Genomic DNA, 23,572 nt, shown 5'->3' with positions numbered 1-23,572 from the left:
ATTCAGAGGTTGCACGAAGCGGGTTACCCGCCCCATTTGATTTTGGCTGTTTCTGAAATGTTAATCCAGAAATTCAAGCGGCCTTGTGATGAGAAACTTCCGGAAGCAAAAAAATTGGTCCCTGTGATTCCGTACATGCATAAGGTGTCCCATGGTATAAAAAAAGTCGCAAGCAAACATCAGGTGCAGGTTGTGTTCTCGGCCCCATCAAAGTTGTCAAAGATTTGCACAATGTCAAAACCGGATAAGAAACGACCGGTTTGCCCTATTAAACATCAAAAACTGTTCACGAAATGCAGATCACAAGTTGTATATCAGATTCCTCTAAGCTGCGGTTTAGTGTACATAGGGCAAACCGGTCGCTGTTTTAATGAACGTGCCAGTGAACACTTGCGGAATGTGCGCCAACATCATGGAAGTTTCCTTGCAGATCACTGCAAGACGTGCAAGGGGTGTAGTCCGGATCTGAGCAAAACAACTTTTTTGAAGAGCGGTAAAGACAGATTTGAGCGAGAAGTTGTGGAGGCATTTTTTATTAAGAAAGCGGGAAGCGCATGTGTTAGTAGGCCGTCCATTTCAATTAGTGACGCTGAGGTGGCGTTTCTCGAAGGCTGTCTTTAGGTTTCAACGTTTGCAAGTTTTCTGCATACATAGTTTTTTATCGATGTGTTTTATCGACCGAAAAGACGTTTGTGTAGAAACCAATATTGTAGCACTTTGACGCTGAGGGTTTTCTCAAAGGCTTTTAATTTTTGACGATAATTATAGTACATTGACGCTGGGAGGTTCCCCCGAAGGTTTAAGTTTTCATGTCCACCAAATTTTCCGCGTTTGTTGTTGGTCATTCTTTCATTTTCACTCTTTGTGTTAAATCACGATTGTTGAGTTTGCGTGCTGGTTTCCTTGCCCAAGCGTGTGTGTATCATTTGGATGATCAATTGCTTTCATGTGGGTTGCGCAATCATTTAATCTGGGGACTTATAAAGTAAGAATATTGCTGTTATCAAGTGGATAGTGCAGAAGGCGTCTCTGGTCTGTAAAAGCAGCGCCTACTTCCGATGTTCTGACTATTGAAGAAATTGCGTTTTGTTGTGTGATAAGCTTGTTGTGATACGGCTCAGTTGATGCATAAAATGTAGGGGTTTGGTGCAATAAACTTCAGTTGCAAGTTGGCGCCCGTCCTGTTGTGTTCGTGCCTCTTTGTCTTTGTCGTTTTAGCGCCGTCCTAACTTCTTTCAAGATATGAACCAACTAGCCCAAATCAAAGTACTTCTGGTAATTTACACCACATGGGGTCCTTTCACGTGCATTGACATCGCACAGCACACGGGGCCTCCAGCATTTCATCTTCACTGAAATGTGACTGCCACGGCCAGAAGATCAACCTGGGTCTCACACGCCCCACTGCTGGCAGCACCTGCCATTGCAGGGCAAGGAGCGGTAGGAGGAGCCCTTATGGTCGACAATGATCAATTCCACATATATGGTGGCACTAAACCATTAACGCTATCACGTCAAACTCTTCAGGTGGAGCTTAAGTTTCCCCTCCAATTTTCCCTTCTCATCTGCACTGCCACTTACGTCAAACAGAATAATTCTTGAGTGGCAGTGGTTGAGTAAGCATGAGTCCACAAAGAATAAAGGTTTGAACATGGTTGAAAATTTGCACGTAATAACTGCATATGCTCAGGACAGAAAACAATGTATATTGCGACACAACATAAAACTACTTGCAGACCTGTGCACTACTACTACGTGGCGTTCAATTGAGTGGAACAGTACGAGCATGAAATCTGAATTTTTATCACGAATCCTTCCTCTTCATGAAGGGTACTTTCCAGCTGATTTTTAATGCCTGCTTCGAGGAGTCTGGCCCTCCACGGGTAGGCTTTTCCATAGCCACCTTTTCTTAAAGAGAAAAATAACTAGAGTTAAAAGGGAAATGACCATTACACCCCGATTTCACTCTGGAGATCAAAAAGCCTGGATACTTTGAAGTTGCTCCTGCGCCAGCAGTGTGTGAATGGCTGAGGTTCTAACACAGAAGCAGACCACAGCAGCAAGACCACAGTTCAAACAGACACTGACAGGCGCAGCCAACTTTTGCAGCAGGCAGTTGTTGCAATTCAAGTAGAGACAATACGAATCCACAATATGGGCAGTGTCAAAGAACTGGAGAATTATGCCCATGCTCTAGACCCTACAGCTGCCACTGCACCTTTCCAGGCTTATGCACAGTCCACAGATGCTTATATTTTATGATTCAGCTAGATGTGGGCATAACTGTTAGTAAACTGTTTTGCAAAGAAAACATGAAGCAGCAGACAATACCTGGATTCTTTTGCCAGGCAACTTTCTCTGTCAGCATCAAAAAAGCCCCTAAGCTAAGCTGGTGATGACAATCAACAGAGTGGGGATCATGGTGGAAACGGCAAAGGCGAAGGTCAATGTGGAGGTCGCCCGCAAACAATATTGTCTCCTGAGGAGACCACCGAGTCTGGGCTAGCAAATACTATAGACCTCAGGCACACCAGTGACTTTTTTCCAGCAAGAATGTAGCGACAAATCCTAGGCACACAGGCATGGATCATATGACTGCAGAAAGTACATGTTCCTTAGCCAACTTAGCTGTATTCTCACAGATCAGTATGAAGATAGCCATTCTGAAGCACTAACATTGTTGCGTCTAAAAGCCACTTAACCTCCCAAACACAGATATTGCTGCAAAAGAAAATAACTGCAAGAGAATCCTTAAGCATAAGCCAGTGACTGCAACAAAGTGGGGACCATGGTGGAACTGACCAAGCTGGAAGTCAACATGGAGGTTATCTGCAAATACAGTCTTTCGAAGTGACTACAAAGCGTCCATCTGCCGTGGTGGCTCAGTGGTTAGGGCACTTGGATACTGAGCTGAAGGATCTGGGCTTAGTATCAGGAACGGCGGCCGCGTTTTGATGGAGGCAAAACACAAAAGGCGCCCATGTGCTGTGCGATAGTGGTTTCAGTTACTTTGGAGCCTTCCGCTACGATGCACATCATGGGCTTCAGGAAGTAAAACCTTCCAATTTGCAATTTTTTGTAAATCACGTCCAACCTCAAGCAAAGCAGTGGCTTCTTTACGTAGTACTGCAGTGATATGAACATTAGTGGTGTGACACTGGTGGACTGCACTAGACACTGAAAATGGGGCATTAATTATGCTCTGAACTTTTTAAGATTACATTATGCTGCACTCGGATGCATTCTCAAATTCATCCTCTCTCTCACACACACACACACACACGCATGCACACGCACACACACAAATTAAAAAGAGACCAAATCAAATTATTTCTTAATCATGATGGCAGCAGGCTGTTACTGCCGTTTAGCCCAATTACGAAACATATCACCTTCATCCAAGCAACAAGCCTCAGATTGCGATGCTTCGCAGTTACTGCCCATGAATAAAAGTCCATGCTGTCACCTAGTTACTTGTGATGGCATCATAACAATCCTTTGACAGCTTGATATAATGCAGCCATATTGTTCCAACACACATTGAAAGCCTGCACTGTGTCCCTGCCATCCAGTGTTCTCACCCAAATTTTAGAGTACAAGCTGCAAAGTGAAGCCATGCATCAGGTCATTCACAACGTACGCATGGCTCTGCAACCTGCACAAGAAATCAGAAATACTTACGCTCTGATTCAAATGCAGCCTCTGGATGGGGTGACAGGCCAGACTCGGCCAGTTGAGGCAGCAGCGCCGTTGTGGTTGGCTGCACTGGCTCAGATGAAGCTGCAAGTGCCACGGACTCAAGCACAGGGGCCGGAGCAAGCTCGGGGGAAGCCGGCAGAGCCGTCACTGGCGCCTCCTGACCAAGATTTTCCTGCTTCAGTTCACAGCGAGCGGCAGATTCTGCCACCTGACTTAGCATAAAAAGGTCTGGTGGCCAAGCTGTCTGTGGTGGTTCTGACCGAACAAGCACGTCCAGTCCTGTCTCCTGCACAGAGATAGCCCCAAGCGCCATCGGTTCTGCAACGTGCTCCAACATCCCTGCAATATCCTGTGGTAGTTTGGAGGAAGCTGAAGTCATCGTAAGTTCCTCCACAGCTTCCATTACAGGGGCCTGCAACTCCATCTTGGAGACAGCAGCAGACTTCAGCTCTTCTGACAGAGATGCCTGCGTGCTTGCTACCAATACATGTCTGGGTTCAGATGCTTCTGAAAGAGGTGACACCTCCGGCAATAGGCCTGGCTTCAGTGCAGATATAGATACAGGCGCCATTGCCTCTTCAGCATGCTCCAGCTGCATTGCTGTTTCCTGGGGCAGCTCAAAGGATCCTGAAGTCACCATCAGTTCTCTCGCAGCTTCCATTGCAAGATTCTGCTGCTCCCGTTTGGAGGAAGTAAAAGGCTCCAGCTGCTCCTCCAGATATTCCTGCACACTATCCCACGACGGCTGTGTGGGTTGGGGTGGTTCTGAAGTAGGAGTCAGCTCTGGCACAGGCCTTAGGTCTGGTGCAGAGACAGATGCAAGCGCCATTGTGTCGTTGACGGGCTCCAGCATCCCTGCAGTTTCGTGTGGCAGTTTGGAAGAAACTGAAAGTGCCACAAGTTCTTTAACATCTCTCATTTCAAAATCCTGCTGCTCATCCAGAGATTCCTGCATGTGAGCCTCTGACAGTCGCATGGGTTGGGGTGGTTCTGAAGTCACTTCCAGCACTAGCCCTGGCTCTGGTATAGAGATGGGTGCAAATGCCGTTTGCTCTTTGCCATGCTCCTGCCCCTCAGCTGCATCCTGTGGCAGTTCAAAGGAAGCCAAAGGCACCACAGGTTCCTCCAGAGTAGCAGGCTCCAGCTGCTCCTCCCGAGATACCTGCACACAAGCCTCCAACAGTCGTGTGGGTTGGGATGATTCTGGAGGAGGAGTAGACTCCGGCACTGGCTCTGGTGGAGAGGTCTCTGGCTCTGATGGAGAGGCCACTGACAGCGGTGACCAGGCCAGCCATGGGGATTTGGAGGGCAGCTCTGGCAAGGTGACCTCAAATTGGTCAACCTTGCTTTCCTCTCCACCATGTGGAGGCGATGGAGGCAAGGGAGTGAGCGACCGGGGATCCCCCATTTCTGCTATCATGTTGAGCAGCATGCTTCTCTCATCAGAGGCACCATCACCTGCAAGTAAATAACAAAGCAAAGTGCGTTCTCCCATACTAAACACAACCAAATGTAGGGAGAAAACGTGAGTGAAAATGAACACAGACGTAAATTAGTGACCAACCAACATATGTATGAAAAACATTCACCATTCTACCTCGTTCATTTCAGACGCAGATAATCGTAGAACAAAACAAAATAAAAACAAAAATCCTATCATACTACTTGGCCTGGGAAGAAGCTTTGTTCTTGTTCGACGACATCAAAATCAATTTCCAGTGATACAGCCTTTCTTGGCTGAATAGTGTGGTGGGAATTTGCTGGAATTTTTTCCCTTTTTTGGTTCTTGTGAAAATCGAGGCAAAAACCTATGGGGCAGAAGCATGGAGGCTAGTGAAAAGGGTTTAGCTTAAGTTGAGGACAGCACACCAAACTAAAGAAGAACAATAGGTGTAACGTTAAGCTGGAAGTGGGCAGAGTGGGTGAGGGAACAAACGCAGGTTAATGACATCCTAGTCAAAATCAAGAGGAAGAAATGGGCTTGGACAGGGCATGTAATGTGAAGACAAGACAATCGATAGCCCTTAAGGGTAACAGAATGGATTCCACGGGAAGGGAAGTGTAGCAGAAGGCGGCAGAAAGTTAGGTGGGCGGATGTGATTAAGAAGTTTGCGGGGATAGGGTGGTGGCATCTGGCACAGGACAGATTTAATTGGAGAGATATGAGGGAGGCCTTCGTCCTGGAGTGGGCGTAGTCGAGGTGATGACGATGATGGAAATAAAATACCAACACAAGAATATAGAATGAAACCTTATGTCTATTGCGGAAGGGAATTAAAAAACGGCACCAGGGCTATAAAGCCTGCAATAGTCTCTTAATTTGTCAAAAAAATGATTACTGTGAGGAATGCTGTGCCTAACACTAGCAAGACCGTATAGACGGCCATGCTTTGTGAAGTCAAACTCCACAAAACATCAGTGCCTTTGCAGAAACAAGGCACCATGCATCACCAATACGACCAACTTACATTCTTGCTTGATGGCCAAGTAAAAAAAAAAATCATTGGAAATTTCAAATGGAACCAATTCGACTTTCCAATTGGTTCCAAGTGGATTTTACGATTGTAACCAATTGGTTTCAGTTGTGTTTTTAGCCACTTGGCCAATTGGACTCCACTGGATCAACTGGACCAATGAATTGGACCCATTAGGCCTTGGGCAGCTTTTGCATCCAGAAAATATTCATAACATATACATCACAATTAAGTTGTGAAAAATATACGATGTGAGAAATATTTCTACAAGTCAACATATTAATGTCCAAAAGGAAAACTGAGTTGCTTGGACTGGTGCCAATCAACAAATTTTTACCACGGAATTAAAAACCATAAGAATTTATGGATATCAAGGCCAAAAGACAAGCGTAAATCACACACAAGAAACACTACACATTCAGACACTAATAGCATATAAATTAGCTCGATATGTACATGCAAAGAACACATTTGCGTTCCAACTTATATACCCCATTAATGAGGCTCTCATGCTGGGGCCAGTGATGCTTGCCCACTGAGCACGGTTATTTAATTTCGACCACAGTGGTGGTGCAAGTGGTGGATACAACTTAGGCAGTGGTAGTGCAGATAATGAATACAATTTAGCAGGATAAGCTGTTGATAGCTCTTAATATAAAAGCCATGTTACTTCTGCCTTGTTTGCAAATATGCAAATGTTCACATGGATACATTGGGTGCAGTTGTATAGACCAATTGGGTTCACCAGTTGGAAACTCAATTGATCCAAATCTAACCATTTGGAAACTGAATTGGTATAATCGGATACTCCATTTGGACTATCCACTTTGCACACCATTCAAATTGGAAACATCTGTAAACTCAATTGGTCCAATTGGAACCAGCTGATAATCCAATTGGTTCCAACTGTTTTCTTTTCTACTGGGAAGTAGCCCTTCCATTCCTACACGAGCAATGGTTGCATCATTCACTAAACACCTCAGGTCTTTCCTTTCTCGTTTTTTGCACCTTGCTTCAAGCAGAAAGAGAGACCTTTCCTTCAAAGAGAAAAAAAAAAGCAAGCAAGGCTGCTTTACAACAGTGTCTTCAGCGACCATTGAGCTAAACAAAGAACAACACTAGACAGGGGTATTCTTTGATCAAATCCTATCGACACCTAGAATAACACTAGGTTGAGATAATGCTTCGACACGGCATTTCTTTTTAAGTATGGAGACCATTAATGTACAGCACCAAAAGATTTAGCACTAACTCACAACCTGCAGACAGTCAAGGACTAGTAGCTAATTAACCCATCTGAAGTACCTAATTGCTGTTTATCTCGATCTAACATTCAGTTCCCTGCTGCCTAGGCAAGGAGCTACTCATAAGCAAAAGACAAGAAGACAAGGAATCGTGGTGCTTTGTCTAAGGAATTCTCATGGGTGGATGTCACCAGAACCCCCAGACAGAAGGCTGCAGAGGAAGCACTATGGCTACATCTTGTACGCTAAGACTAACCTAGATGTTTCTCATGTTTGGCAACAACTTTTTTCCCTATTCATTCCTTTGTCTCCATGGATTGGCCAGCTCTGCCATCCATACTGGAGCCCGTGAATCACATGGTTTGTTAACCTGTCAATGATGCTGTCACAATTAAGTTGCAGCGGTATACCAACTGTAGAAGAAAAAAATAATAAAGTTGAGAAGTGGATTGTTACAAAGTATGGTCCCTGGTCACTGTATGCCATCTAGCTGTCGTGACAGTCAAGGAATCAAGGGTCTACAGAATTCAGTTGAATGCTTATGTAGGCTGTTCTTGATTATCTTAAATTTTTAAATTTTAACACTATGTTCCAATGTCAATAAGCTCCTATGTTTCTCTCTGGCATATGAGTTATTCTTCGAACTTTGTGAAAATAAATGCTTATATCAACAGGGCTATAAGTGGAAACATACAGACACGGAGACTGGGGCCATCTACGCAAATGACAAAGGGACGTGACTTTATTAGGATTAAGTAAAATGACTTGCTTTATCATAAACATGTAATGTTCAAGTGAGGCACTGGGTAGTTTTGCCTGGAAAAAAAAAGGACAGAAAAAAGTTCTGCCTGAAGGCATATGCCGTGACTGTTATTTACGCTTTTTCGGACAGCTCTAAACTTCCCTCCATTCGCATGAAACCATATTGCGACCTACGCAAACAGGAGCATACAGTAGGCATAAGCAGCTCTGCCCCAATTTTGGCGTGAATATAAGTGCACTCAGGGTTAGCAGCACTCATGAGCAGCACATTTTTGGTAGTAGCACGAGGAAGAACGTGATTCCAGTGGTGAGAAAACATAAGAGGCCAAGCAAGCATCTCACCATGGGCTGTTGGGTGCTTGTGCCCTTGTGTTACAGTCATGCTGCCTTCTGGCGTCTCAGTTCCAGTAGCCTGGTCCAGCCGCGAAATCGTTGCCGGACTGTGCTCGGAGGGGAGATGTCTAATCCGTCTCTTCCGCCATGGTCTCCCTGTATAAGGCATTGACACGACATTTGAAGCAGTACCCAGTATGGACAGCTGCATTGCTCACCATCAAGTCATTGCAATATGCTCAGCTAAGCTCGGTGTAACGATGTTTTGCCACAACTGCCGTAATTATCCCTGCACTATGGTGTTGCGCTGCATATAAGAAAATCGCTATCATTCGCATGACATTTGAATAGTAGGAGCTAAGTGTCATGCTCTTCCACACACACACGCATGCACAAACACACGCAATTATCCCTGCACTATGGTATTGAGCTGCATATCAAAAAATCGCTATCATTAGCATGACATTGGTCTAGTAAGAGCTAAGTGTCATGCTCTCCCTCTCTCACGCATGCACACACATGCACACACACATTAAAAAGAGGCCAAATCAAATTATTTCTTAATCATGATGGCAGCAGACTTACTGCCGTTTAGCCGAATTACGAAACATATCACCTTAATCCATGTTTCTCGCGTTTTGCAAGAACTCTTTTCTCTATTCATTCCTTTGTCTCCATGGATTGGCCAGCTCTGCCATCCATGCTGGAGCCCGTGAATCACATGGTTTGTTAACCTGTCAATGATGCTGTCACAATTAAGTTGCAGCGGTATACTAACTGTAGAAGAAAAAAATAATAAAGTTGAGAAGTGGATTGTTACAGAGTATGGTCCCTGGTCACCGTATGCCATCTAGCTGTCGTGACAGTCAAGGGATCAAGGCTCTACAGAATTCAGTTTAATGCTTATGTAGGCTGTTTTTGATTATCTTAAATTTTAGCACTATGTTCCAATGTCGATCAGCTACTATGTTTCTCCCTCGCATATGAGTTATTCTTCGAACTTTGTGAAAAAAAATGCTTATATCAACAGGGCTATAAATGGAAACATACAGACACGGAGACTGGGGCCACCTACGTAAATGACAAAGGGACGTGACTTTGTTAGGATTAAGCAAAATGACTTGCTTTATCATAAACATGTAATGTTCAAGTGAGGTACTGGCTAGTTTTGCCTGGAAAAAAAAAAGGACAGAAAAAAGTGCTGCCTGAAGGCATATGCTGTGACTGTGATTTACGTTTTTTCGGACAGCTCTAAACTTCCATCTTCCATTTCCTTAGACCTCTTGTAGTTGCCAATGGGCTGTGCTACATATACACACATATGAAAGAATGCAAGTCTTTGAAACAAGCTGCAAGATGCCTTGCTTCAAGTGACCACCTCAATACCAAGGCCCTAACTGTATGGCACTCCAGACCGGTTATGGGATATACGCTATGGCAAAAGCATTCCAACCAGCAGCCACATAGATACATGTCTAAGCTTCTCATATACATTGTGTCATGACACATGTCGTAAATGTATGCAAGGAAGGACTGCCCCTGTCTGCGGTCAACTGCAAGAACGTATTGCAAGAGTAGACCATTCCCGCTCTGCAGGTAGCAGCTGTGGTTATTTACCGCCACTGGTGTCTCGCCTTCACCAGCTGCTCTTAGTTACTGCAGAATCTGGCGGCACTGATCCCCTTCAGTTCGGACTGGTAATAATTGCTGACTGCAGTCACCACTTGTAGTACGACAAAAAAAAAAGGTGCTCCCTCGGATTTGCCATTGTTAAAAAGGTTTTATGATGAAACGGCCACCTCGGCAACACTTCGAGAGGCTTTTCAGCATCCTAGCAGAACAAACAGGAAAACCCATACTGGGTGACAAAACGTCTGTCACCTATGTCCTAAAGTCTGGGCAAAGTTGGAGGCGCCAGGTATGTAGAACCTATAAACAACATCAAACCATATTGCGACCTACGCAAACAGGAGCAGCATATGATAGGCATACGCAGCTTTGCCCCAATTTTGGCGTGAATATAAGTGCACTCAGGGTTAGCAGCAAGCATGAGCAGCACATTGTTGGTAGTAGCACGAGGAAGAACGTGATTTCAGTGGTGAGACAATATAACAGGTCAAGCAAGCAACTCACCATGGGCTGTTGGGTGCTTGTGCCCTTGTGTTGCAGTCATGCTGCCTTCTGGCGTCTCAGTTCCAGTAGTCTGATCCGGCCACGAAATCGTTGCTGGACTGTGCTCGGAGAGGGGACGTCTAATCCGTCTCTTCACCCATGGTCTGCCTGTATAAGGCATTGACACGACATCTGAAGCAGTACCTCTGAAGCAGTACCATCTGAAGCAGCAGCATGAATTAACTATGAATCTATGAATGGATGGTTTGGTTTCCTTGTGTTGTTGGAACTGTATACATGCCTCGTTCCAAACAATAAACACCAGTTGAAAGTCAGCGCTCGTGTGTGTCGTGTCTCCCTTCGTGTCCGTGTCTTAGTGAGCGCTGTTCTGGTTATAATGAGTTACCAACTCGCCCAAGGATCTGTTTTAACCCAGTATGGGTAGCTGTCCACCATCTAGTCATTGCAATATGCTGAGCTAAGGTCGGCGTAACGATGTTTTTCCACAACTGCCGCAATTATCCCTGCACTATGGTGTTGAGCTGCATATTGCTATGATTAGCATGACATTGGTCTAGTAGGAGCTAAGTGTCATGCTCTCTCTTTCTCTCGCACGCACGCGCGCACACACACTTAAAAATTAAAGAGACCAAATCAAATTATTTTTAATCATGATGGTAGCAGGCTGTCACTGCCGTTTAGCCCAATTACGAAACATGTCACCTTCATCCAAGCAACAAGCATCAGATTGCGATGCTTCGCAGTTACTGCCCATGAATAAAAGTTCATGCTGTCACCTAGTTACTTGTGATGGCATGATAACAGTCCTTTGACAGCTTGATATAATGCAGCCATATTGTTCCAACACACATTGAAAGCCTGCACTGTGTCCCTGCCATCCAGTGTTCTCACCCAAATTTTACAGTACGAGCTGCAAAGTGAAGCCATGCATCAGGTCATTCACAATGTACGCATGGTTCTGCAACCTGCACAAGAAATCAGAAATACTTACGCTCTGATTCAAATACAGCCTCTGGATGCGGTGACAGGCCAGACTCGGCCAGTTGAGGCAGCAGCGCCGTTGTGGTTGGCTGCACTGGCTCAGATGAAGCTGCAAGTGCCACGGACTCGAGGACAGAGGCCGGAGCAAGCTCGGGGGAAGCCGGCAGAGCCGTCACTGGCCCCTCCTGACCAAGATTTTGCTGCTTCAGTTCACAGCGAGCGGCAGATTCTGCCACCTGACTTAGCATAAAAAGGTCTGGTGGCCAAGCTGTCTGTGGTGGTTCTGACCGAGCAGGCACGTCCAGTCCTGTCTCCTGCACAGAGATAGCCCCAAGCGCCATCGGTCCTGCAACGTGCTCCAACATCCCTGCAATATCCTGTGGTAGTTTGGAGGAAGCTGAAGTCATCGTAAGTTCCTCCACAGCTTCCATTACAGGGGCCTGCAACTCCATCTTGGAGACAGCAGCAGACTTCAGCTCTTCTGACAGAGATGCCTGCGTGCTAGCTACCAATACATGTCTGGATTCAGATGCTTCTGAAAGAGGTGACACCTCCGGCAAAAGGCCTGGGTTCAGTGCAGATATAGCTACAGGCGCCATTGCCTCTTCAGCATGCTCCAGCTGCATTGCTGTTTCCTGGGGCAGCTCAAAGGATCCTGAAGTCACCATTAGTTCTCTCGCAGCTTCCATTGCAAGATTCTGCTGCTCCAGTTTGGAGGAAGTAAAAGGCTCCAGCTGCTCCTCCAGATATTCCTGCACACTAGCCCCCGACGGCTGTGTGGGTTGGGGTGGTTCTGAAGTAGGAGTCAGCTCTGGCACAGGCCTTAGGTCTGGTGCAGAGACAGATGCAAGCGCCATTGTGTCGTTGACGTGCTCCAGCATCCCTGCAGTCTCGTGTGGCAGTTTGGAAGAAACTGAAAGTGCCACAAGTTCCTTAACATCTCTCATTGCAAGATCCTGCTGCTCATCCAGAGATTCCTGCATGTGAGCCTCTGACAGTCTTTTGGGTTGGGGTGGTTCTGAAGTTACTTCCAGCACTAGCCCTGGCTCTGGTACAGAGATGGATGCAAATGCCATTTGCTCTTTGCCATGCTCCTGCCCCTCAGCCGCATCCTGTGGCAGTTCGAAGGAAGCCAAAGGCACCACAGGTTCCTCCAGAGTAGCAGGCTCCAGCTGCTCCTCCCGAGATACCTGCACACAAGCCTCCAACAGACGTGTGGGTTGGGATGGTCCTGGAGGAGGAGTAGACTCCGGCACTGGCTCTGGTGAAGAGGTCTCTGGCTCTGGTGGAGAGGCCACTGACTGCAGTGACCAGGGCAGCCATAGGGATATGGAGGGCAGGTCTGGTAAGGTGACCTCAAATTGGTCAACTTTGCTTTCCTCCCCACCATGTGGAGGAGATGGAGGCAAGGGAGTGAGCGACCGGCGATCCCCCATTTCTGCTCTCATGTTGATCAGCATGCTTCTCTCATCAGAGGCACCGTCACCTGCAAGTAAATTAACAAAGCAAAGTGCATTCTCCCATACTAAACACAACGAAATGTAGGGGGAAAACGTGAGTGAAAGTGAACACAGACGAAAATTAGTGACCAACCAACATATGTATGAAAAAAATTCACCATTCTACTTCGTTCATTTCAGACACAGATAATCGTAGAACAAAAAATAAAAAAAATCCTCTCATACTACTTGGCCTGGGAAGAAGCTTTGTTCTTGTTCGATGATATCAAAATAAATTTCCCATGGTACAGCCTTTCTTGGCTTGAATAGTGTGGTTGGATTTTGCTGGAATTTTTTCCCTTTTTTGGTTCTCGTGAAAATCGAGGCAAAAACCTATGGGGAGAAGCGTGGAGGCTAGCGAGAACGGTTTAGTTTAAGTTGAGGACAGCACACCAAACTGAAGAAGAACGATAGGTGTAACGTTAAGCTGGAAGTGGGCAGATTGGGTGAGGGAACAAACGCAGGTTAATGACATCCTAGTCAAAATCAAGAGGAAGAAATGGGCTTGGGCAAGGCATGTAATGTGAAGACAAGATACCCCGATGGCCCTTAAGGTGGGTTCAGACAAGCGGACCGAATCGCGTATGGCCCGCGCGCGTCAGCGCGGTTATTGTGACACGTGACCAAGCATCTGTCAGTCGGTCTGGACGTCGAGCATTCACACGAATCCAGCGTACAATCTGCACGTCCTCTCTCCTGCAGCGTGTTAGCGGAACAAACAGGAAAACCCATACTGAGTGACAACACGTCTGTTACCTATGTCCCACAGTCTGAGCAAAGTTGGAGGCGCCAGGTATGTAGAACCTATAAACAACATCAAACCACATTGCGACCCATGCAAAGAGGAGCATATGGTATGCATACGCAGCTTTGCCCCCATTTTGGCGTGAATATAAGTGCACTCAGGGTTAGCAGCACGCATGAGCAGCACATTTTTGGTAGCAGCATGAGGAAGAACATGATTTCAGTGGTGAGACAATATAACAGGCCAAGCAAGCATCTCACCATGGGCTGTTGGGTGCTTGTGCCCTTGTGGTGCAGTCATACTGCCTTCTGACGTCTCAGTTCCAGTAGCCTGATCCAGCCGCAAAATCTTTGCTGGACTGTGCTTGGAGGGGAGACGTGCACACCGTCTCTTCAGCCTTTGTCCACCTGTATAAGGCATTGACACGACATCTGAAGCAGTACCCAGTATGGGCAGCTGCATTGCCCACCATCCAGTCATTGCAATATGCTGAGCTAAGCTTGGTGTAACGATGTTTTGCCACAACTGCTGCAATTATCCCTGCACTATAGTGTTGAGCTGCATATAAGAAAATCGCTATCATTAGCATGACACTGGTCTGGTAGGAGCTAAGTGTCATGCTCTAGGTTACTTGCCACATCAGTTCTGTAGCACCTTTCAGTGTTTTTGTTTACCCATGATACACAAGGGTTTTAACCGTTACATATGGTGCATTGATGGCTGCGAGACAACAGCTAACTAACTTCATTTACTGGAAGGCGCAGCCTCCAGAACAAACGAAAGCAGAAAAATACCTTACTATTATTTATCTTTTATTGTCTCTTGTCAAGTAGAGTAGTTACTAAGCATTCATTTGAGACAAGAGATAATTTACCAATCTAGAAGACATGCCACCAGTGAGAGCCAAACCAACGACCTATATGTTGTTTGTGCGACCCTACAACTTCATTAGCAGGTTCAGCTCTTTTCTTATACTTCGTTACATCTTCTTCTGTCTGAAATGATCACCCAATTACTTTTCCACTGTTCCAGCGACAATAAAGAATAAATCACAACAGTAATGTTTCCCTATGCTTTCCTTGGTTTCAAAGACTGTTAGGATCTTTAGTTTTTTGTATGCGTTCTAATACAACCTTAATCTTACCTATTCTCAGCTATACATGTACACAATAAAGGAGCTTAAGCTGATAACTTCCTGTTTTGTCCCCCACCCCTGAAATACAGCTGCCTCGTTCTTGCTTGCTATGGTGTTGACGTACAAATGCGAACGCACCTTGGTCTCTTGGAGCCTCCGAGGCTGCCTGGTTCCATGTCCGCCCATATATCAACGCTCTGGAGCAGTTCTGCACACATGCAGAAACCACACGATGAACACATGAAGAACACATTCAATACACCTCTTTTAGAACCAATGCATGCAAGCAAATCTGCTGCAAGCTTTCGGATTCCTCCGCAGAGGCAGAAAGAAGGCCAAGAACACTCTGTGCCAGGTTCTCCCCGACCATAACCAAAGCTCTTCAAATTGTTGAACTGGCCTCCTTCATGCAAGACGGCGACGAACACACACAAGAGGGCCCTGGTGTCACCTCCTAAGCACATCGTCTGCCAACAGTTACAGACTGCCTCATATTGCTTCCAAGAAAATTATACAAAATGCTTTACTCATGGCTGCAGTCAGCTAGCTGCGCTAATCCTCATTCGGTCATGGAGCTGAAAAAAATTTCTGATTACATTTCGAGGCATTGTTCAAGACAGGCTGCTCCTCTTTTAGTTATCTAATACACAACAAAATGCAAAAACTGCCCTAAGACTGGAATAATCACAAAGTGAACAAGGGAAAGGAAAGTCTCAGATTGCTTGCCAATGTTTCGACAAGAGGTCTTGTCTTCGCCTGGGCATCCATCACTGGCATCCAAAGTGATGCAAGTATTTAAAGAAAGTGATTGTACAGTATTTTTAACCTTCACTTGCTGTAAGGTATGCTCGAACACTTCCTGTACTCTAACCTAGGTAAAGCACTTCTAGGAAAATATCATTTTTCTCCTGGTCAGCACGGTTTTCCCTCCGGTTTATCATGCACAACACAACTAAATGAACTCGGATGGGAACCCGCACTACGCTAAAAGCTATAGCCCTGGGCATAGATGCATCAAGATCAGGTGAGCAATAACAGGGACTAGTTGGTAGTTCATCGTACACAAAATCACACCAGACTGATCACTAAAATGAGAAGCCACATTTGTGCACCCTTGTGTATTATTCATCACCCCGGTGCGGTTTTCTGCACAAAGATTTCAGGAGCTCAGAGAACAAATGCTGTGATAACTCGGACTCGTTGCTTCGGTTGAGCAATACGTAGCATATAGTGCCTAGATATGTTTTATTAGAAGCATACCTCCCAAGATAGCAAACTAATTTGCACCAGACATATTTGCAACCAGTTTAAAAACTGATCAACAAGTATATGCACAATCTTCTTTTGCAAAAAAATTGCCACACCTAGTTAGCTTTCATTTTCATAATAATCTCGAGAGGATAAGCAATTGTTTACCCTTGCATAAACAGTACGTTGTTCTGAACAGTGTAACATCAGATCTATAAAGTGCACTTTTATTCCTTGTGTTGTGAGGGCCAGTGTCAGTGCCGCGAGCAGGTGTCAAAGTGGAGCACTGTGGAACAAGCTGATGGGGACGGCAACGCGGTGGCCTGGGGGAAGGGCGCAGGAACTGGACATGCGTGGTGCTTGGTATGAGCGGGGAGGACTGCCGCGGTGGAGACATACACGTGCGTGAACTGCGGCATGCGAAGGACACCGGCATGGGGGAGTGCGCGACGGTATATGACCTTGGTCTAGTAAATAAACTTTGAGGCCTAATAGTGTCAATAAATGACTGAGCAGCAGACCTTCCATCCACCATCATCAGGCCATACGCTAATGACTGTGCTGTATACTGTCCAATCAAATTCCTTGACGATGTGTCTATTTTGCAGTCTAAAGTCAAAAAAGTCTCTCTCTGGTGCAATCTATGGCAGATGACTTTCAGTACTGAAAAATGTTATGTGCAGTTTACAAAAAGAAAGGATGAAAAAAGCCCTCCCTTAGCTCGTGTAAAACAAATAATGTGGTTTGAACTACAGAAACTGTTAAATATATTGAAGTTACATTTACTGAAGTGCTTCACTGGCCTAATCATACTAAATTACAGCAAAAAGCTTATTGTTTTTTACCAAAGTGATTTTTAAGCACACTCAGTCATCCTTGAAAGTAAACATACCTGACTAACATTATGTCTGCCTTAGAATATGAATGTATAACTTGGGATCAACACAAAAGAAACCTCACAGATAAAATGGAACAAGCGCAAAAAAGGAAGCAGTACGCTTTGTCACAGGAAATTATAATTTTGCTGGCAGAGGCTATGCAATGTAAGTAAAGCCCTTCGTTTTTCATGTAAAACACACTTTTACCTGGTTTTTGCACACCGAACTTCTTTCTTAAGAATCAGGTCAAACCCGATTTTTCCCTGAAAGTGGGCCGGCCTTCTAGACCATATTGGTCTTCAGCTCACAAAGCTCAAGACACCACAAGAAAATTTGTGGATATCTAAAGCTTATTGCAGAGGGGTGTCTTTGGTCAATCAAGGACCCTGAACCTCTTTTAATTCTTGTTCTTATGAGGTGGACGAATCTGAGGACAAGTTCGAAAAGGACGATGTAGAAACGAGAGGCCAGAACATGGGTGCCGACAAGACGTTGTATATCAATTTCGCTTAGGAAGCACCATCCACGCTGACAACACCCTGACCCAACACCTTCCGCATTTAAAATCGTCGCTATGATGTTTAATGTTTTCACATAATACAAATAATGGCAGGATGTGGTATTGCTCAGACGCGGGAGTCTCTCATGGGAGACTGATAGAGTATGCGATGGAATATTTGTAACAGGGTATAAAAAAATCTTAACTAGTAAATAACTTTTTACTGGAATCTGCAATTTCCATTTTGTTTATGAAATATTGAGCAAAACAAGAAAATTTCGTGTCTAGCAGAAAAACAAATCATTGCCATTATACTGTCTTGTGTACCAAAAAAGCCCAAACTACGTAAAATTTTTTTTCTGAGTAACCCAATTTTCACCCAAATTTGAGCTAGAAAAATATGGTCGGTTTTCTACACCCCCCACATCGAAAAGAAAAAGAACCCAAAACGAAGGGCCCTGAATATAAGGAGGTCTAGGTTAGAAAATGTTCGCTATGCACAGAAAAAAAACCTGATCAAAATTTCACAACACGTACGTTCTCATCATACTCGAGCAAAAGTTCAGCCTGGCAGGGTTAATCCACATGCATATCTCAAGCCTTGGCGGTGCCTTGAATGTACACACAAAATCTGGCAGACAGTTCTTCCCTAACGAGTTCTCCACGCTTTCTGCTATGGGCCTCCAGGCATACATAAACATGCGACAGTGTTTTATAGATCATATTTAGTTAAATACTTGCATGACAGAATGCACCTTTAAATCAAAATTACAAATAATCTCATGGAAAAGCACGAGACACTTGGGAGCTGTTTGGCCGCAGGAAGCAGAAATTTTGTTTAGACAAATCAACCAACTTGGAAGCCTGCTCAGAGCACCCCCATTGTTTCGCACTTCTTAAAACACCCACTATGTGCGAGCACAGTGGTACTTGGGGTGCGGAGGCGGTGCATTTTTTCAAGAATTCCGTTTAAAACAAATGCGCATCATATGTACGTGGGTTCTGATTAGGGCACACACAAATAAAACTGGCACAGGTAGAACACTGTTCGTTAAGAAGCAGCAACAAATTTCGTCTAGGAGAGACAATACATACCAAGAAAATTAGACCGTACCAGTACCACATATAATAATAGCTTTAAATAATTCTTTTTCCTAACACAGTTAGCAACTGGGAGTAGCTCCCTAACAAAGTGATGGCTGCACTTCAAATCAAAAGCACAACTGAGAGCATTGTTCACAGATGCTCCTTAGTGATGATCAGATTCGCTGATGTGTTCTGCTGCTCATTGAGGCATGCAACAATACCTTTAATTTCTTCCCTTACTCTCCGCTGTCGATGTTCCCCGATTATTTGTTGATATATGAGGCGTCCCTGGGAAGCCGATTGCAATTTTTTAAAAATAGGGTGTTTGAGGTAAAGAGAAGCTTTTTGCAGCATGGTAATACCAGTGTTGGTGAACGTCAAAAAACAAGTAAATCACGTGAACTAGTAAAGTGATTAACTAAATTCTAATAGTTAACTGTAAATATTACTGACAGGCATCTGGTTGCAATCAGAGATTTGTAGCTGGCCATTAGTAACGGCCATATCAGTATGATTTAGAGAACGCGGTTACCCTCAGCGCTGTGGCTCGACAAGATTTGGCTATTTCGACTAGTTACGAGCACTGGAGGGGTTGCTTTGCCTGCATGCTTTTCAAAAGCGCGCATATTTGGGTACGATGTAGCCAATATTAGTTGTGCTGGAGCAGCGAGAGTTATCAGGCTTTTGAAATTCTAAAAATTCACATGGCTATTACTAATGGCTGGCTGCAAATCTCTAATTGCAATCTGGTGCCTATCACTATAGTAGTTCAAAAGTTAACTACAGTAGAACCCCTCTATAGTAAAGTGACTCAGACCAGAAAAAATCTTTACTATATCAGGGTCTTTACTATATCAGTTGTTGGTGATGGTATGGCTCTGAGGATGCTCTCTGGAAATTCACTGGCTACTTACTAAACACAGTGTTAGTTTATGAAAGGAACTCACAAATACGTTCCATATACTACTCTTACTGTCTTTTTATGTGTTAATTACTTATCTTCAGTTATCTCATTTCATGTTATCACGTTTTCGATTTTGTTTATGTTCTGAGGAAGTTTGTCTTGAGCGACCCGCGCCTCCTTCTTTCTGCGTTCATAGCCCGCCTTACTTTTTTTTTTTCGTGCGCGCCGCACGCTTCGCCTCACGGCCCCAAGATTAAGTTGGCTTCTCCTCACAGCTGTCAATTTTGGTGGTGAAGCTATCTCAAAGAGCGCCGTTTTATTGTCTTTGGTATGCATTTACCTCCGAATATCGGCCTCGCGCGTACCACGTTGTCATCATTCCGCGGGAGGTACGTCGCCAAGGCCAGGCTCTCTTTTCTATAGCCGTTTTATTTGAAAAAAAAAAATCCTTACTATAACCGAAAAAAAAAATGTACAGTTTGTCTATGGGAGGCGAAATGGGACCGCAGTTTCACTTTACTATATCCGGGTTCACTATAGTGGGGTTCTACTGTTTTAGAATTTGGCTAAATATCCCTTTACTAATTAACATGATTCCCGTTTTTTGACGTCTGCCAACACTGGTATTACCATGTTGCAAAAAGCTTAATTCTCTTTACTTAAAAAAAAAACCTATACTTCAAGATTAGTGACTGCCTTCCCTGGAACACCTAGAGTAATGCTTAGTGGTTGGTGTGTTGGGTTTTATGGCACATAAAACAGCTGCGGGCTACCATGCACCAAAAACAGGGTCAGAAGGATCTCAGCTGCTGTGCTGCACGGTGGGACGCCAGTTTTTTACAGTGTCACAGTTTGTTAATGAAAGGTCTCCCTTTGTACAATTTCTTACAACTAAGCCCCTCCCCACTACAATAATGCCTTACTACAGTATAGTGTTGTAGGTATAACTAATAAATAAATTATTGAGACAGTGAGTGAGTGAGAGAGTAAGTTAAGTCAATAAACATTTAAATAAAAAGCTCGATAAAATGGCACCTCATCAAAGACAACAAACAAAGCAATGCTACCACCAATATAAAACAAAAATTTTCTTTAATTCCCTAACAACTGACGCAAAAAAAAAATAATGCAATCAATAAAGCATTGACAACGTACCTCTGCTTTGTCTTGTTTGAGCCAAAACCGCTTCCGGCTGTTATACGATGCCTGTGCCTTTCGCTCCACCTCCAACACTGCACAAACAATGCACTGTTTGGTTCCATTGCCTCAACCCCTGACAAGTAAAAGTGGCACATCAGTATTTCGGCAGCCGTGGCCAAACCAGCACCGTCTGCTCGCCCTTATTACGATTATATACCTGCACAGACAACAGCATTTCGATAGAAGAAGCCAATTATGTTTCCGATCACCGAATTTATACTCAATGACAAAACTAAGAGAGAAAACGGTGAGGCAGGGATGCTTTAGGCAGGCACATTAGAAGGGCAACTCTAGTGATTTTTCAATTATCAGAGTGAAAACAGCGCAAACTTCATGAAGGACGCAGAAAGGGAAGACGGAATGCAGACGCTGAACTAACAACTGAAGGCTTATTACTCTGACACCTCGAAGTTGTTAGTTCAATGTCTGTCTCGTCTTCCCTTTCTGAGTCCTTCGTGAAGTTTGTGCTGTTTTCGTAGTGATGAACAACCAACTAGCTCATGGTGTGTTCTTCAGGCTCATTTCAATGATCACTTATTAGAATTAAACTTTCATGTAGATTTTTCTCTCTGCCCTAGATCATTTTGGACAAGCTTGGCACTATTCAATTTTAAAGTTTACCATTTTTATCATTCCAGTTTAGGCAATTCTTATACTTAAAAGTGCATCTGTGATGTCGCAAACATTACCTACAACCTGCTTCCTGCTCGCTGAACAAAAATTTCAAAGCTTATATTAGGCCATTTCAACCACCTTATTACTGGAGTTAGTCATCACTCTCTGAGCCATGCTGTGCTGTGTACCGTCCAGACGTAACGAACAAAAGCAGAAATTAAATTGAACATGCTGTTTCACACAGCCATGATGAATGCATTGTGTTACTAGAAATGAGCTGTGCAAGCCTATATACTACAACTTTTCAGCAGTCATTCTTCCTGCGCACAGCATAAGACTGGAATGGAATGGCCACTGAAGTTGCCACCATCGTCGACCCAGTAACATTCAAGCAGCTCATCGATAACAATTCATCGTGATTTTCATTGAATTTCTTTGTAGCAATAGCTACATTACGCTAGCATTTCGAGCCTTCAGTGTGGCGGTGCCGCCACGTTGTTAGTCACGTGGTGCGGAGCAGCTGCCGGTGGCGCGGCGCTCTGGCGAAACTGAGTGGAGGGGGAGTGGAGAGGGGGGAAAGAGTGAATCACGTCCAGGGACGAAGATGAAGAAGGAACGCCCAGCGAAACGGAGCGGCGAAAGGCTGACTTTGCAATTCGACTGAGCGAGTTCCACTCGGCCAGATGTAGCTATCTCGTCACTCCAGGTTTAACCAGAGCTAAACCACAGCCATTTTTTTTGCCTTGCAATACGCCCACTCCCTCGTGCAATTATCTTGACATGGGACCCTTGAGGAATCAAATAAACAAATAAACAAAATGATGCTCAACACAGACTTTCATGAAGCGCAAGCTACACTACTCTTGTGCCACATGCTTTAAGATGAGGGTGCAGCCACTGGCATCAGCATCCCTTGCGCTGTCTCACAGGTGCTCAGTAAAACATTGACTGAACAGGCTACGACTCAACAAAAGCTGAGGCTACAGTTATCCCTGGTAGCATCCCACAAGTATACATGCTTTGCATACAACCACCCATGCACGACAAGTGCCACTTTTTTTTTTTTTCTGCTCAATATCCAATCACAAGTACAGAGAAAAGAGAGAGAAAGTTGCTGCCAGTCAGCAACCCCCCACAAGGTGTCCACCCACCATCGTCGGGCAGCTGCTGCTCCTCCTCGTAAGACCTGCACAATGAAGAGAGGATTGGCAAACAAACAGAACACGCTTCCTTCACGGTGTTACAGTAATGACAGCCATTTTGCCGCAGCAACCACTGAATCTCCCACTGTACTGATCATTTTATTTTACTTGCTCGTTAGGGCAGTAAATCAATGTTTGCACACTTAAGGATATCAAAAGAAGGGTGCCGCAGAATTGCCCTATTCTTTCTGCCACCAGGAAATACAGGAAAGAATGTCTACACCTACTACAGTTGCATAGTTTTCACATAGCGATACACAAACAAAAAACGACATGGAGTATAATTTTTCACAGAGTATATGCAAAACAAAAATGTGCCTATGAAATGGTTTCCATATACTATATGCAAAACACAAAGAAATAACATAAGAAGTTTCTAGGACACTTTACTTCCAGTAGCACAAGCTGCAAACGGCATAAGTTGGACAAAAAAAATATGAACTTTACATACAGCATCTTATACACAACAAAAAACAAACATGACAACGCCTAAGTGCCACACAGTGACACTTCACAGCACTGAACTAGACTGGGTGAAAAAAAAATGTTCAAAAGAGCAAACAGCACCTGCGCAAAAAAAAAAATCTTAATTATGCACAGTAAAAAGGATTTCCCCACAGCATTTCTTTAGACATGCTGTGTGGAAACACACTGATACTTTGTGCTGTAAGCTTGCTTCAGCTTGTTACATTCTACTTAACACATGGGGGTTTCTGGACATAACTGTGCTAAAAATTATATAATTTTCTCTAAGTAAACAATTTCTCTAACTTGCCATTTAACATATACTGCTGCGAATCGAGGACTACCAGATACAGGTCCTATATTGATCAAATTTTCTCTTTGCAGAAAAGAGCACTGTGTATAATAACATACTCCAACAGGTATCAGTCCAGTACTTCCTAGTTCAATAGGTTGCAGATTTTGCAGTTTCC

General features: G+C 44.4%; 1 protein-coding gene across 1 annotated transcript in view; it reads right to left on the bottom strand.

The window, feature by feature from the left end:
* The window catches only part of LOC144111880 (uncharacterized), a 116,609-nt gene that overhangs the window by 53,890 nt on the left and 39,147 nt on the right, over positions 1–23,572 (bottom strand). The window contains exons 8-15 of the mRNA XM_077644908.1: positions 22,587–22,621; positions 20,776–20,852; positions 15,144–15,213; positions 14,131–14,277; positions 11,637–13,112; positions 10,646–10,792; positions 8,522–8,668; positions 3,682–5,157 (exon numbers count right to left, since the gene is read on the bottom strand). Coding sequence (XP_077501034.1) covers positions 3,682–5,157; positions 8,522–8,668; positions 10,646–10,792; positions 11,637–13,112; positions 14,131–14,277; positions 15,144–15,213; positions 20,776–20,852; positions 22,587–22,621 — 3,575 coding nt within the window. The remainder of the gene's footprint in view (positions 1–3,681; positions 5,158–8,521; positions 8,669–10,645; positions 10,793–11,636; positions 13,113–14,130; positions 14,278–15,143; positions 15,214–20,775; positions 20,853–22,586; positions 22,622–23,572) is intronic.

Source organism: Amblyomma americanum, unplaced genomic scaffold, assembly GCF_052857255.1.
Source record: "Amblyomma americanum isolate KBUSLIRL-KWMA unplaced genomic scaffold, ASM5285725v1 scaffold_12, whole genome shotgun sequence".
Classification (NCBI taxonomy): Eukaryota; Metazoa; Arthropoda; class Arachnida; order Ixodida; family Ixodidae; genus Amblyomma; species Amblyomma americanum.
Note: the sequence above shows the minus strand (reverse complement) of the source record. Positions and strands in the feature narration are given on the sequence as shown.